Source organism: Leguminivora glycinivorella, chromosome 8, assembly GCF_023078275.1.
Source record: "Leguminivora glycinivorella isolate SPB_JAAS2020 chromosome 8, LegGlyc_1.1, whole genome shotgun sequence".
Classification (NCBI taxonomy): Eukaryota; Metazoa; Arthropoda; class Insecta; order Lepidoptera; family Tortricidae; genus Leguminivora; species Leguminivora glycinivorella.
Window position 1 is genome coordinate 17,481,024 of NC_062978.1, and position 16,713 is coordinate 17,497,736.

General features: G+C 40.0%; 1 protein-coding gene and 1 non-coding gene across 2 annotated transcripts; one reads left to right on the forward strand and one right to left on the reverse strand.

The window, feature by feature from the left end:
- The first annotated feature begins 330 nt into the window (after positions 1-330).
- LOC125229092 lies at positions 331-16,430 on the forward strand. Its single transcript, XM_048133870.1, has 11 exons — positions 331-415; positions 1,083-1,259; positions 3,211-3,331; positions 4,281-4,469; positions 5,452-5,600; positions 6,051-6,223; positions 6,617-6,753; positions 8,609-8,618; positions 9,006-9,134; positions 13,300-13,417; positions 15,460-16,430. Exons 2-11 carry the CDS (start codon positions 1,120-1,122, stop codon positions 15,758-15,760), a joined length of 1,467 nt encoding a protein of 488 aa, XP_047989827.1. The 5' UTR covers positions 331-415; positions 1,083-1,119; the 3' UTR covers positions 15,761-16,430.
- Trnak-cuu lies at positions 11,539-11,614 on the reverse strand. Its single transcript has one exon. It is a non-coding gene; the product is annotated as a tRNA-Lys (tRNA).
- Positions 16,431-16,713: the final 283 nt, after the last annotated feature.

A 16,713-nucleotide genomic window follows, 5' to 3' on the forward strand; every position in this document is an offset into this window, starting at 1 on the left:
GCGGGTGATGAAAACTGATTCTGTACGAATATCTTGTTGCAGAGCCCATTAGATATAATAGGGCTAACAGACAAAGATTATAATACTCACTCTAACAGACTTGTTGTTGTTGTTGGGCACTGCACCAAGGTCACCTAACCAAAGTGAGAGAGAGAAAGTGATATATTTTCTCACCCTCACTTATGGATGACCTTGGCCTTGGTTTGAAGCGATCGTTTGTTAGTCGCTTAGCCTTCCTTCATGTTTACGACCCTCTTTGATCAAACATTTCGTTTGGTTGTCACTATGGCAACGGGTCATTATCGGAAATAATATTTGTAAATAAAATCAGTTGAATAAAGAATTAATAATTTTCTGTGAATAAATTAATAAAATATAATATTTCAAAGAACTGTTACTACTAGGAAATTTAACGGTAAGGTTATTTAAAGCAGAGTTGTAATTATTTCAGTCGCAGATATTTACGAAATACGAATGAGGTTTATGAAGAAGTCTTTTTTGTCTGTAACGTAATAACTAAATAAACAAACCGATGTGGAGTCCGGTAAAAGAACGTAACGAAACCTAGCTTCTATCTTATTAGGAATGTTGCTCAATTCAGGGGGTTAAAGTTAAAAGGTTTACTGTGAACTACATTCGACTCGTTGCCTCCCTGTCAGCCTGTCACGCTAACGTACGCATTTAAAAGTGCGAGAGAGAGAGAGAGTTCCTGGTAGGTCCAGACAAGGTTCTCGGTAGGTCCTCAAGTGACCCTAAAGAGTAGTAGGTACATTATCAGAATGCCATTACTCTCCTGAAGTAAGGAGTATTGTTTGCGATGTCTATAACTGGCAATATCCTTATAGAACGTTTGAATGAACTATCTTATTTTGCTTTCTAAAGCGCTTCACATATTACTACCTACATAGGTATCTAATACAGAATTCTATGTGTAAAAATTAAAATCCTAGAGGCCCTATCACACTAGTGAGTTGCCTCTGATATTAGGCCCCAAAAGGAGGACAAGAAGGAGTGTCTATAGTTTTCTCTGTTGCTCATCAGAAAGAAGTAGTAGATGTAAGTATGTAATCCTTTTTTACAAGGTTTATGGAGTAGTCTTCAGTTATTCGGCCAGCCAAAATGCCTGGTCACGAAGCCCCTTGCGTGGAACTCGGCAGCGCCCCGCAGACACCGAGCATCGGACCGTCGCCGTCGCCTTCAGAAATTTCAAGTACAAGTACTCCCGAGCCACAGAATGTGCGACCGACGCCTTTATTTAGGTACAGCCTGCCACCATTCCGTTAACAGTCCATCTGTCATCACTCTGCCTATAATAGTAACATGTCCTGCCCAACTCCATTTTAGTTTGGTAATAATGAAACCTACGTCTTGCACATTCCTCACCCGGTCTTGCATCTTGATACCAAGCATGGCGCTCGCCAATTCCATGGCTCTGTGCTACTCGTATCATAAGCACAGCCTTCTGAGCGTCTATGTCTCGGCACCGTAGGTCATGGTGTGCAGGACCTACTTCTCGTATGCAACTGAATCGCTGTTGTGGAAATTGTCCAATGGTCTACAACATCCAGTATTATCTAGGTAGTAGTGCACTGTATCCTTGGCACTGCCCTTAAGATCGTACAGTATGGCCACTCCCACTCCCCGCTGAAAGCGCCGTCCACCCCCTCTCGGTTACCTCACAGTTACCGCCTGTCAAAAACGCGAACAGTCGACCTGTCATATCTCACTCATACAAGCACGGTACGCGTTCACCTACACGAGCTTAGACTGTATGCTAGGAACGCGCCTCTTTCATATTTGATCGCCAGTGTCCGAGATGTGCCTTAAGTTTCCGTTTCGCTTCGTTTTTAGGGTTCCGTAGTCAACTAGGAACCCTTATAGTTTCGCCATGTCTGTCTGTCCGTCCGTCCGTCCGTCCGTCCGTCCGTCCGTCCGTCCGTCCGCGGATAATCTCAGTAACCGTAAGCACTAGAAAGCTGAAATTTGGTACCAATACGTATATCAATCACGCCAACAAAGTGCAAAAATAAAAAATGGAAAAAAATGTTTTATTAGGGTACCCCCCCTACATGTAAAGCGAGGGCTGATATTTTTTTTCATTCCAACCCCAACGTGTGATATATTGTTGGATAGGTATTTAAAAATGAATAAGGGTTTACTAAGACCGTTTTTTGATAATATTAATATTTTCGGAAATAATCGCTCCTAAAGGAAAAAAAAGTGCGTCCCCCCACCTCTAACTTTTGAACCATATCTTATACTTTTAAACGAGCAATTCTTGTATATTTATTTATTTATTTATTCATTTATATATTTATTTATACTGACGATCTCGGAAACCGCTCTAACGATTTCGCTGAAATTTGTTATGTGGGGGTTTTTGGGGGTGAAAAATCGGTCTAACTTATCCTTAGGTCCCGGAAAACGCGAATTTTCGAGTTTTCATGCGTTTTTCTTCGCGCGCCATCTCGTGTGCAGTAGTTGTACTGTTAAGACAGAATTCTTTCGGTCGATGTAAGTACTATTTATTGCAAACACTAGATGGCGACACAGGTCAAGGCTAAAACGAATAGAAAATACACTATTTGAGTTTTTGTGGCGAAACGCGCGTCATCTCGTGTGGAGTAGTTGTGTTGTTAAGGCTGAGAATTCTTTCGCTCGATGTAGGTACTATTCATTTTTGAACTAGATGGCGACACATGTCAAGGATACGAAACAGAACCGAGCGAAGCTCGGTCGCCCAGATATTGTTTAAAAAATATGAAAAAAATCACAAAAGTAGAACTTTATAAATACTTTCTAGGAAAATTGTTTTGAACTTGATAGGTTCAGTAGTTTTTGAGAAAAATACGAAAAACTACGGAACCCTACACTGAGCGTGGCCCGACACGCTCTTGGCCGGTTTTTGGTTGAATAATTCTGCATTTAGTCTTCTATCTCTGACAATTTGACGAGTCTTCAAGCTTCGTCGCGGGATGGAAGAGACATCTTAAATGTACCTAATGACTCTCTGCCTTATTTTCCCAACTACCATTATTTCCAGCAGGGTACGTGGCGGCATACGAGTATAAATAATCGCCTCTTTATTGCCTGTTATCTTATGATTCACATTCTATCAAGTAGATGCGAAAATGGGGCTAATACCGCTTTGGAAGTGCTAAGATTGAATTGCTCACAGTGAAACTATTAATCCGTGTTTATTAATATCAGGGCGCTGGCTATGCCTCCACCGGAGCCCGAGCAGCCACCGGGGCAGGATGACTTGGAGCGCCGTCTGCCCGGCTACAGGCGTATCGTGATCCCGCGGGATCTAACGCTCATTGAGCTGTTGGTGAGTGCACAGAAGATGTATCTGGGGGGATGGTCCATTACCAGTTGAGCAGCTGGGATAGGAGGGCCTACAACGGAAGACATATACCTAACATATAACTATATATATATATATATACCTAACCGAAATTTCGTTATTACCTGTATCAATTAGATTTAACCACGTATCCATTCATAAAAAGCTTCACACATAAGCGCGGGATCTTAATGATCTTCAAGTCATAGGGTAGGTTAAAACATTGCGGGGTTAAAACATCAGCTAATATGATGATTGATAGCATAAATAAATAATAGACACCGCAGATACACATATTACAAAATACCTTTAGAATAATTATTAAACTATTCATCCGGCTATGCCGTCTATAGAGCAAAAGCGTCTAGACTTTAATAAATAAGTTCGTTTTGTAATGAGTGTAATGATAACGTCCGTCTATCGTTAACTTCCTAGAGATATAAGTAATTTTAGTAGCCGAGTGAAGTGAGAGGTAATAAGCCCTTCCGATTTCTATTTAGCGTCGTCATTTCTCCAAGTTAGGTACTAAACTAAGTTAGCATGTAAATGTTAGGTTTAAGTAGTCATAAGTAACTCAACACACTTACTACTGTTAGGCCTTAAGTTACAAGCTTTCCAATTCTGCATGACGTGCCGGGTTCAGGAAAGTACTTGAGAGCGAAAGTTTTACTCTCTTATTATGTTTTCCACAATTGAAATTTCTAACGTCATCAGCAGTTTCAAATAGGCGTCCATAAAGCAGAAGAGTGGTGTTACCAACTCGTAAACATACAATTTGCATTGGATAAAGTTGATTTTGGTATAATTTATAGGTCTCTCCTGTGCCAGTTAGCATGACTTATATAACGTACATTCCTTATACTGTATGGTGCCACTAGCTGACAATAACCAGTTGTCCACACCTTCCTTCATCACTTCAAACCTGTTCGGCCAGAAACAATCGAGCGGCGCGCAGAGCGACGAGGAGGTTCTCCGCATGCGTGAGGCCAAGTTGCGCGTGATCGCGGAGCAGGTGGGGCTGCGGCGGCTGCCGGTGCTGGCGCCGCGGCTGCGCGAGCTCACGCTGGACGGGAGCGCCGTCGCGACGCTGCGCGACCTTGGCATCGGACTTGCAAGGTTAAAGGTGAAGAAACATGTCACTGCTGTCAGGCTAAAGGGGTTTACTGCGAACAGTGCGAACGTCAAATAGAATTTCGTAATTTAAAGGCCGATAATAGCGGGGTACCTGTTCTTGCTTTTCTTGCACATCAAGCGATAGAGGCAGATCAGTTCTTGCGGCAGGAGACTGATTTTTTAATATCGACTATTCGATTTTGTGAAATTCTAATAATATTTAATTGAAAACGAGTAGTCAAAATCATTAGATATCAAAATTCTAGAGCTCGTTTTACAAAACCGTTTTCCGCTGACTTTGGAATGGCAAAAGCGTGCACTCGAGATTCAAAAATCGGCCCCCAGGTTTCTCAATAAGCCCATTTATTTACACTATGCCAGTCACTGCCACAGCCAAAATCACAATTAATGGAATGATTAATGCCACTGACCAGTAAACTTCCATACCTACTTACATAAAGTTGGACACCATCGGCGGTTTGGAGCGTATACCATTTATCAAAAGGACGGAAACAAATGTAATGTACTTAGGCAAGAATGATTTAATACTGGACTGACAAAGCCCGTACAAAAAAGCGTACCCCTGAAATGTATGGGCCTTTTAGGCTTAAAACTAGATGGCGCTGTTCGCAGTATTTTCCCCAAATATTTTTGTGTTTTATTTTTTATAAGAAGAAATGACATATGTCTCTATTTTAAAATCATGATATCACGTCAATACACATTTTGAAATAAATAAATTTGTAGGCATCATCAGTGTTATTATGATAGTATACTTATTTAATAGGTGGCTAAAAATTCGAGGTACGATTCTTAGTATGGTAAGTATGTAAATCCTATATAAATAATCCTCGCGGCGCGGCGTTCTGTTTCAACTTCATTATAGGTACCATTTGTTAATAAGTCGGAAACATAATTACGTAAAAATTGAAAAAAAAAATATCGCAACTGACCCGCTGCACCTATCCGTCAGTAGTTCTGATGTTGTTCAGATCCTGAGCGTCAACCGCTGCGGCCTGACGAGCCTCGACGGGGTGTGGGGCCTGGGCGCCTTGCACGAGCTCCACGCGGCCGGCAACCGGCTGCGCGACATTCAGCTCCTGGCCGGCCTTCAGAAACTGCATACCTTGAACTTGGCCAAGTCAGTATTTTATAAACGCATCTTTAAATGCCTCCGACTCGTAACTGTAGCCAGTGTACGTGGAAAAGGTTTTAGAGATTTAGAAGCTAAATCAAGAGTTTTAACGCTTTTGTCTATATTAAACATACGATCTTATTTAAACGGGACCTTTCTTAAATTGTACGTACGTGTCTCCAGCAGTGGGTTGTGTAGATTAAATTATCCAGCTCCAAATTCTCTGGAATTTGTGAAATCAGCCGGCCTAGCTGTAGTGACAATCGTTGATGTGGCGAAATGCAGTCTGGCTTTGTCGCACCACTTAAGAAGAGCGATAGGGAGAGCTGCTACGAAACGCTTACGAAGCGTAAGCGATTGTGTTGTGACGTTAACATCCCTGAATCCAAACTAATATTATACTTAAGTATAGGTTAAACAGTACCTAACCCCTTACTACTTTATTTTTTTTCTTAGTAACCCGATAGCAGAGTCATGTCGGCTCTGGACTTTGGGCGTGTGTGACTCCCTGCGCAATTTGACGCTGCGAGGCACCCCGTTTGCGGACACGGAGGACTACCGCGTGAGGGTCGAGACTGCTCTTCCCAAACTGCAGAATCTAGACGATCGCCCTTTGCGTGAAGACGAAGGTGAGTAGTAAGAATAGCAGGAGTACTGAAGACGCTTGAGTTTCCTTGTCGTTTAGCTATTTTTCGAGGCACTTTTTCAAAACTCCTAGTCTTTTTCAGGTTTGCTCTTGCATCATAACCACAAAATTTAAATTTTGAAAAAACTCCCGACATAGTGGGCCTATTTCCATCAAACATGGCTAAGAACATTCCCTACTAATTCAAGTTTCAAACAGAAAAAGAAAACTAAATATAAATCAGTTCATCGGTTCGGGAGCTACGATGCCGCAGACATACACGCACACGGACAGACATACAGACGCGTCAAACTTCCCCGTCGTTTTTGCGTCGGGAGTTAAATTCAGACTCTCAGTAATATCAGACATGTGGCTAATATCTTTTGCGTGTTAACAGACGATGGTCTCGAAGAAGAGTTGAACCCCACGTTAAGCTCGGAGTCGGAGAGCGAGTGCGAAGACACCACGGCCACCTCCATGACGCTTGACGTGTCGCTGGAGCCGCAGCCTGGACCATCTAACTCACAACTTGAGGTACTCGATCCTATCCCTTTGTATAGTTAATCTTACTTGGATGTTAAGTACCTACTAGCGTTTTCCCGCGGCTTCGCTCGCGTTAGAAAGAGGCAAAAAGTAGCCTATGTCAGTCACCATCCCTTCAACTATCCCCACTTAAAAAGTCACGTCAATTCGTCGCTCCGTTTTGCCGTGAAATACGGACAAACAAACAGACACACACACTTTCCCATTTATAATATTAGTATGGATAAGTACATAGCATATTAATAAAGTTCAGCATAAGACCGCACTCATGGCAAGGTCGCCATGTGACATGTGAATAAATATTAAACACTTTTTAGGGAGTATATAGATAGTCGTGTGGCTTGATATTGCTTATCTGATTTCGTTGGATTTCGTAGACAACAAGGAATCTTCATATAAAGTTCCTTTCCCAAAAACTTTTTCTAAATCGGATGGCGAAATTGCCCACCTTATGTGGCACTTGTAATTGCACTTACTTGAAAGTTAAAGAAAACATTATATAGTATACGTTGCAAATTTTTTTTTTAATTGTCACTAGGGTTTCTGATTTCTCGACCTATTAGAAGTCTCGAGTTTCGAGAAATCTCGAGCCCAAAGTCTCGAGTCGTCTCGAGTCTCGAGTCTTTTTTTATAAATGGTAAAATTTTGATAAAACAATAAACAACAATATGATTAGTAGTTTTTATTGCACCACACTATCATAAAAAATGCGTAAGAGCAATAAAAATCTTATTTGAAATAAACATAAATCAAATTTTTACAAGAAAACTACAATTATAGTCTTGAAAATAATACCTAATCCTTTAACTTCCCCGCCTGTGCACGGGTTAAGTAAATTAAAATGTCATGTATTAAATCATAATGTCATTGAAATTAAACGTTTAAAATAACTTCTTCTTCTTCCTCGTTTCCTCATTGCCGAGGTTCGCGACCACAAGTAGCGTGTCTCCATTGAACGCGGTCATAAGCCATGTGGACTGCACAGTATACGCTGTCGCCACACGATTTCTTCACACAGTCAGACCATCTCTTACGAGCCCCACCCCAAGAATGTTTACCATTAATTCGCCATATTATGCATTGGTGCTCTCATAATGTGTCCGAAAAATCTGAGGGTCGCTCTTGGCATATTTTAGAGAGCCGTGTGGTGATATTCAGTTCTTGCAAAATAGAGATGTTTGTTAGTTCTTCTAGCTTTTCAAGTTATACTCGTAGCAGTCTTCGCCAGCACCACATCTCAATAGCGTCAATCTTAGCCACATCAAAACTTTTCGGGGTCCAAGTCCATAAGTACATAAATATCGAGATTATTGAAATAATCGCACTTTATTTTGACGTCGGATTCCTCTGTTCTTCCAAATCTTGTCGAAGTTAGCCATAGCACTCTTCGCAGGTTATCAATGACCCAAGATACATAAACGCGCTGACTTTTTTGTAATGACGAATTGCTTTTAAATAACATGAGGCTGTCAAAACTAGCCAAAGTCGCTGCCAGCTTACGTTGGAATGAGAGGTTAGATCGCTTTATCTCGTTATAATTTATGACCGCCGTTCGACACCGTCCCCACCGCCTCGCGATGAGACCGGGCAGAAGGTAAAAAGTTGCATTTCACTTCAGGTCGTACTTTACATTCGGGCCTCGAGACGTCTCGAGTACCTGTCATTTTTTCTCGTCTCGAATGAAGCCGAAAGTCTCGAGAAGTCTCGAGTTCGAGACTCTCGAGCAGAAACCCTAAACCCTATGTTTGGGCGGGGCCAGGTTTCGGGGCCGCAGTGAAGGCGGCCGGCAGCTCTAGCAAGCAGAGGCATGCTGAATTTCTTGATACCGGTTTACGTACTAGCGCAGGCTGCTGAACGTATGAACACACTCATGAGAGTCAATGTTCCATAAGACCGACAATGACCGGGGTGTTGGAGCTAGAAGCGAGAATACGCATTGTAAACGGTCATTGCCCATTAACCGGTTTTGGAACGTGTAATTTTTTCCGATTGATTTATTATTTTAAGAGGATAAAAAAAATTGTTCACGTGCGAAACTAAAGTGTGTAATTTTTTGCGTCAATATCACAAGTAAATACAAGAGGTTATACTAAGTCAAAACAACACACCATCTAATTCAAAACAGAGTCGTATGCTGTCTGCTCTATACTGCTACATTGCAAAATTATGCTTATTAGAGGTAACAAGTATCCTTTAAAGTTTTGCTGCCCAAGTATCGGGCATACGTAGTGTTTTATTATAAGTAGGTATATATGTTGGTACAGACGAGGAGTGGCGCAGCAGTGGCAGCAAACTCACTTCGCAGCACCCAGTGTGCGGCAACATAGCCAGGGCCCTGCGGCGCCCGCAGTCGGCTCAGAAGAAGCTTTTGGGTAAGTGGACATCCCTTGGAACATAGACATCACATTATTATTTACCGTTTTCCTCTCTAGATATTGATGTTATGGAAAAACTTAAAATTATTGTCCATTTTAATTTAAATTAATAATTAGAGGTTACATAGTAGTTAAAAAATTAACAATAAATCTGTAAAACGGCGATTCCTCGCGGGTTGTCCCAATTCGTGTATTGATTATATTTACTTGAACTTCGCATATTAGCACTAGCAGTGATAAAATGTCGTACCTTACGTCATCAATGACAATTTTCCATTTAGAAATATGTTTAAGTATTGGCTTCGTGCGAAGTGCATGGAGGGGGTATGCAAAGCGATCGCAGTGCTTGCGGTGGTCAAAATCGACACTGATTGTGGTTGTCATCTATCAAAACTCATAAAATATAATACAATGTGTAATGTTTGATATGGGGCATCAATGTTGTTTCGTTATTAATTGTAAAAATAATGGCATAAATATAGTCGTTGCACGTTCTATGCGTTTCTTAGAGCACACTGGAAATTGGATCAAAGAACTAAATGGATAGCTACGGTGAAAAGAAAACGTAAGTGACATGTCAAAACAAAACATTATAATAAATTATATTTAAGCTTTGTTTACCTAATATTGTTCAATACGCTGTTAGTATTTTTCCTACCGTAAAAGATTATGCTTAAAGATTCAGGCCTAGCCTGGGAATAGGCCCGTCGGATATTTCTGCGGCCGCGGACATGACTAGGTACTTACGTTTAGATTTGTTTTATATGGCATTAACGGGACGGAGGTTTAGCGAATACCATATCACTAGCTCGAAGAACTTGTACCATTACTCCTATGTTCTTCAAGATTCCTTATATGCCCTGCCAGCACCAATTTATTGACTCTTTCTGTAGTCTGGGGTTGGAAGTTTATACCGTGAGTAATGGCTTTGGAAACATATTTTTGGTATTATATCCATGTCTTTATAATCTATCTACTTAAATTACACTTGAAATAGTAGCTCTTGTTATTAGATTTATTTAAAATTAACGAAAAATCGTTAAAATATAATGTTTGTTTACATGTCATTTTTTGACATTTTCCACTTCAAGTTCACATGGTAGTGGGCGTAATTGTCGTGCACGTAGCCAATAATAATGTCGTTCCCTTACGGAGTCTACGTTTAACATGCATTTGATAGGGAATAATATATTTAGGTACGATTGCACCGACGTACCTAGATCTACTTTCAGGAGTTTTACCGAAGTGAAGCTCTGTTTAAAGGTTCAGTTTCTTCAGGTAGGGAAACTAGTAAAAAATCCATTTTTGTTGGTAATAAATAGGTAAGTAAAATAGGATATGTACGCTACGCATGACTAGGCTCGACCAAGTTCACTAGCTCGTCGATATAATAGGTATGTACTGTAGGTACAATACATACAATGTAAACTAAATTGACGCATTCTTTTCGACGCTCCAAACGGAACTGTTGACCGCGGTATCGTAATATTTCAACATACAATATCCAGCACAGTCTGAATGCTTATTTAATAACACAAAACCATATCACTTTTTGGCGACTGTCAGTCCGATTCAAACTTACCTATTTAAGATAAGTCCAGATTTTGGATACGTCGCTCTAGATACGATATGGAACTTTTAATAATAAAAAAAAATGACTGGCTGGTTTGGTTGTGTGGTTGGAATGAGTTACTATGCCTAAACACCTATGCAGAAAGGTTTAGGACTGCTTAATTTAGGACACTGAAATCTGAGTACTATTCTCGTAAACAAAGAAAAGAAAACCATCGATTGGGTGCTTTTATACTTAACCATGGTCGTCAACGATAAGTATTCGCTACATCATCATTTATCGTTATGACCTGTGTTTATCTAATAGAAAGCGCTAACTGTATAGAATGACAAGAGAAAATGTGAAATATTTTTCTTTCCGAATTTAACAAAAAGTGATTCGAAAAAAAAAAATGGTTAAAAAAAAACTATAGCGTGTGACACTGGCTTTACGCCTAACGCGTCTCAGAGAGACGGTACGAGTCAGTCTGAGGGAGATAGAAGACTGCCAAATAGGACCAACAGAGGTAGACCCCCGTCTCGCGTCCTAACGGACTTAAGCCGCGGGTCAACCTTAGCTGGCTATCGTGTGTAACTCGTTTTGTCCAATCACGTAGCGGCTGGCAGCGCTGCGCATTATAGAGACAGTGGCCGTTAGCTTTAGTAGAGAACGCACGCGTTTGCGCATGTCAGACCCTACGACCCTTTGTCTCTTTAATTGTGTTTAACTAATATAGCTTGGATTCATTTGTTTAATAACCAAACCTGGTGTACTTTGTTTGATACAACATAAACTTTGTTCTAACGTCAGTGCCGGTGTTGTTATTCCAAATCGTCCCGCTATATCTGGCGCCCAACGTGGGGCTCGAATCCACGACCCTGAGATTAAGAGTCTCATGCTCTACCGACTGAGCTAAAGGACACGCTTTACTAACAATCTTTCTAACAACTAATAACCACAAAATTAAAATTTTGAAAAAACCCCGACCAGGACATAGTGGATCGATTTTCATGAAACATGGCTAAGAACACTCCCAACTAACTCAGCTGTCAAACAAAAGAAACTAAATCTTAATCGGATCATCCGTTCGTAAGCTACGATGCCACAGACAGACACACACACAGACAGACAGACAGACAAACATACACGTCAAACTTGTAACCCCGTCGTTTTTGCGTCGGGGGTTAAAAAATAATGTATAAGTACAAGAGAGTTTTGTGCTACTGAAATATTATGAAATATTAGAAGAAGATTAATACAAATATTAAGACATCCTTCTTGCGTTATCCCGGCATATTGCCAACGGCTCAAGGGAGCCTGGGGTCTGATTTGACAACTAATCCCAAGATTTGGCGTAGGCACTAGTCTTACGAAAGCGACTGCCATCTGACCTTCCAACCGAAGAGTAACTAGGTCTCATTAGAATTAGCCAGGTTTCTTCACGAAATATAAATGACATTTCGCACATAAGTTCCGAAAAACTCATTGGTACGAGCCGGGGTTCGAACCCGCGACCTCCGGATTGAAAGTAGCCCGCTCTTACCGCTAGGCTACCAGCGCTTTATTTTTTACAAATATTAAGTCTTAACTTAATAATGTTTTAAATTAAAATATATTGAAAAAGCGTGGGGTCTGTTATAAAATTTACAGCCTGTAGATAGTATCAATACCTATATATTTCTACAGCTACAGGTGCATGAGCTCATGTTTGCGCACTATGACATCACAGAGGGCTTTGCTCATTACTTACACTGTTTATTGTCTACTTAATTTAATATTCAAACCAAAGATTTCGTCGGCCACTTTTTCTTAACCTCTGCATCACGTCTACCGGCTTCAATATGTATGTACTTGTACTATGAAGATCCGTCACGTAACCTACTAATCATGTATTAATACCTATATATTTTGATAAGGTGTAGATAAATCACATAATATTAATACATTAACATTATACCGCACTTAGAATCGAGTGTACTTATCTGCCCTTGTCACTTGTTTTGTCTATCTAAAGGTGATATTAAAGTTAATTGTCAAATTTGTCACTATCACGCCATGAAAAATAGTACATATTATAATCTAAGATACGATAACTTATCTACCTATCTGTTTACGAACAGGCGGACTGTCTAATAATTATCTCACATTACTCACATACTAAGCCATTGCAATATCAAATACGTTATTTTTTGTACCTACTTATGGAAATTATTTCAGAAACCTATCGATCAAAGTAGCGGTGAACATGTGCAATTAAAGGAATGCAGGAAAATTACATAACGCTCATCATGTTCCATAAATGACGTGACGTTTTCAACGCTGCGTCTATCGCAAATAATATTTTTTCAGTACAGATGGTGTTTTTTTTACGCACTAGTGCGAGAAGTGGTTCATTATATCTCAGATCGAAACTTCGGAAGGCCATCTGTACTGAAAAACGTCGTACGATATACGTGCGAAAAGGAAATTCGTAACTCGTGTCGATTTAAAACACTCCCTTCGGTCGTGTTTTAATGTATCGCCACTCGTTTCGAACTTCCTTTTTTTCGCACTTGTATAGTAATGGTACTACCTATTATATATTATCTAATAAGTAATTGAAATTTTCAGAAGAAGAAGAAAAGCTGTTAGTGAGCGAAAGCCTTGAAAACGCGATGCGCGCTGTTGCGAAGGAGATACCCCGCGCTCCTTGCGTGGAGGATTGGGCTCAGTTCAGGAAACTTACAGGGTTAGTACAGAAAATATCAAGTAGGTATGTATTTGAAGGTAACCTTGATTAGTTGTCAAAGCGGACCCTAGGCTCCCATGAGCCGTAGCAAATGCCGGGATAACGCAAGGAGGATGATGATGTATTTGAAGGTAACACTTATGGATAGACTTATCATGTTCACTGTCCACGATAAATTAAAATGCCGTAAAATGCACAATTAAGAGAGGGACAGTGAATGTGATATTAATGGTGGAAGTCCCCACTAAATATTTATAAATTCGTGATTGCTTTCAGATGTCCTGTAATGTTTCCTGATGTTGATCTAATTAATTCTAATTGAAATGTCAGAAGGATTGGTATTGTTTCTTACTTAAATACATAAAATACATAAAATGTAAAGATTTGCGTATTTTAGTAGAAGTATTTTGTTAGTATCCAAACAATACATAATGTAGAAACTTATGATCAATTTCTGTAGGTACGCTGTCGATTAATAATGAAATACCTATGGCATAAATATAATGACATAATGAGACATGAAAGTCCAGAGCCCATCCGAAGGTCACCGATGGCAGTTAACTCGATTTCTCAATGTTACGTCACGATGTATTTGCACGTGGACTGTGGACTGGCAGTATTTCCTTCTGTGTAAACGGTTTCTCTTGTTTGAGTAGGTACTTGCTTAACTTTTGAACTGACAAAGATGCGTAAACATGCGTATTTAACGTGTTTACCTCGAAATAATGAATTAGTTAGGTAATAGATGGCAGAAAACCACAGAGAGTTTCTTTAGTAGGTAAGAAAGTAAATTAAATTGGAAGATTATCCTGCCACGACGCATGGGAGGATGCTTGGTAACTATCCCCAAAAATGACCTAGCGTTAGCTTTTCCGATTACCACTGCTATCTGACCTTACGGCCTTCCATCAACCCTGGATGGTCTCTAAACTAGACATTATTTGGATTAGTCCGGTTTCATTGTGATGATGTTTTTTCGAAAAGCGACTGGAATTTATCAAATAGTATTTCGAAAATATGTTTTTAGAACAATTATTTGGTAAAAGCCGACCTTTTACATGCGACTTTCGGATTTAAAGGCGCAAAGTCACACTTCTCTAGGCCTCTAGTGCTTTTTTAGGGTTCCGTAGTCAACTAGGAACCCTTATAGTTTCGCCATGTCTGTCTGTCCGTCCGTCTGTCCGTCCGTCCGTCCGTCCGTCCGTCCGTCCGTCCGTCCGTCCGTCCGTCCGTCCGTCCGTCCGTCCGTCCGTCCGTCCGTCCGTCCGTCCGCGGATAATCTCAGTAACCGTTAGCACTGGAAAGCTGAAATTTGGTACCAATATGTATATCAATCACGCCAACAAAGTGCAAAAATAAAAAATGAAAAAAAAAATGTTTTATTGGGGTACCCCCCCTACATGTAAAGTGGGGGCTGATATTTTTTTTCATTCCGACCCCAACGTGTGATATATTGTTAGATAGGTATTTAAAAATGAATAAGGGTTTACTAAGATAGTTTTTTGATAATATTAATATTTTCGGAAATAATCGCTCCTAAAGGAAAAAAAAGTTCGTCCCCCCCCTCTAACTTTTGAACCATATGTTTAAAAAATATGAAAAAAATCACAAAAGTAGAACTTTATAAAGACTTTCTAGGAAAATTGTTTTCAACTTGATAGGTTTAGTAGTTTTTGAGAAAATTACGGAAAACTACGGAACCCTATACTGAGCGTGGCCCGACTCGCTCTTGGCCGGTTTTTTTGTAAAGCTGCTGACAAATTACCGAACCGTGCCAAGATCCTTTACACGTCATCCCGTAAGTGAGACCGAGGAAAAGATGCTTCCCTCAATGAAAAATTAAATGTGTTAGCAGTTAGCAGTTATCATTTCTTTCAGAATATTTTTACCATTATACATATAACGACATATTAGGTAGTAGGTACCATGGTAGGTACCTACATATTTGTATGACGTATAGGACAAGGTTGAGACTGAGTAATAATCTTTCTGCTAATCCATTGGTTTAATGATCGTAACTCATTACTTACTTTTCCCAATAGCATCAACATCAACATCGACTTTGAAACCCGGCCACAAGGGGACGCTAGCACCGCACTAGATCGTCTCGAGAAAATTGAAAGGGAGACGTTGGAACGACTGGAAGAAGAGGCATTGAACAGTACAAATATACCAACATCGTCAGGGAGGCTGGTCATGGACATGCGACCTCCAACTCCTCCAAGCGACTGTGATGTGTGGAGCGGCTCGGGTGACTCGATCCGGGAGCCGCGAGGCCCCAGGCCAGATCCGAGGCTCGAAGTCGACGTGCTGTTCAAAAATATTGTAGATTTGGGGTATTGAATCGCAACACGGATAAAATTAAACATTGTCTAGAGAAATAATTGAGTTTCGAACAACTTTCGTTTTTGCACGGTTTGAATAGCGAATGACGCGTATGATCATGATCTAAGGTTTTGTTGCGTGACATGCCTAACGTTATAACAGTAAAGTGAATATATTAGTGAATTGTAATAACGAATTCTAAAGGTCAATTTTCTTGACGCTTTCGTAGCTAAGACGTAACATTCTTGTTAGATACTTGAGACAAGTATGTTTGATCGGAGGTTCGAATTAGATGAACAAAAACACTTTGTGAAGAAAATGGGCCAACCTCATTTATGGCTAAATAGCAGTCAGTTTAAAATACTTAACAACTTTTAGGGCAAGTAGATGGTTTATTAAGGGCCGTCTTTTTACTATTAGTATCTAGTAGAAATAGTCAGGTCGTATGTGGAAACAGAGTCAAACCAAGCTAAGTTGACAGCTATTATATTATATGACTGTGCAAGTGTTATTTTAAACTTGAAATGTCTATGAAAATTGCTGCAAACTTAGCATTATTTGACTATAGTCTGAATAGAAAGTGTTCTAATGAGATCTTTAGAATCCTAATGACCGCAGATTAAACTTAGGTTTTTGTTTTTGATGTCTTATTTTTTGATCATTGTTGTTGTGAATGTTTGAGATGAATTAAATAATTATGAAGGACTAACTGGTTTTTAATTGAGCTATTTACTAGATTTACATCGACCCCCAACAACGGCAATAAGTGTAGGTACCAATTAGAAATGTTAAATTTTATTAAGGTCAGAGCTTAATTTAACATTTCTTTCGTTGTCGTCAGGGTCTTGAATGAATAGCGTCTTAGCGTCCCATCCGACGATCGAGAGTGAAAAGGGTTATCCACCGTCTCAGTCAACAGTGCCGACTTTCCCATCAATAACTTTTCAAGAGATTTCTCTAATCTAGGGAAC

Coding starts and splice junctions, on each gene's coding strand:
- LOC125229092 (XM_048133870.1), top strand. CDS start 1,120: ATGCCTGGTCACGAAGCCCCTTGCGTGGAACTCGGCAGCGCCCCGCAG. Junction 1,260..3,210: donor CGACCGACGCCTTTATTTAG/GTACAGCCTGCC, acceptor TATTAATATCAG/GGCGCTGGCTATGCCTCCAC. Junction 3,332..4,280: donor TAACGCTCATTGAGCTGTTG/GTGAGTGCACAG, acceptor CTGTTCGGCCAG/AAACAATCGAGCGGCGCGCA.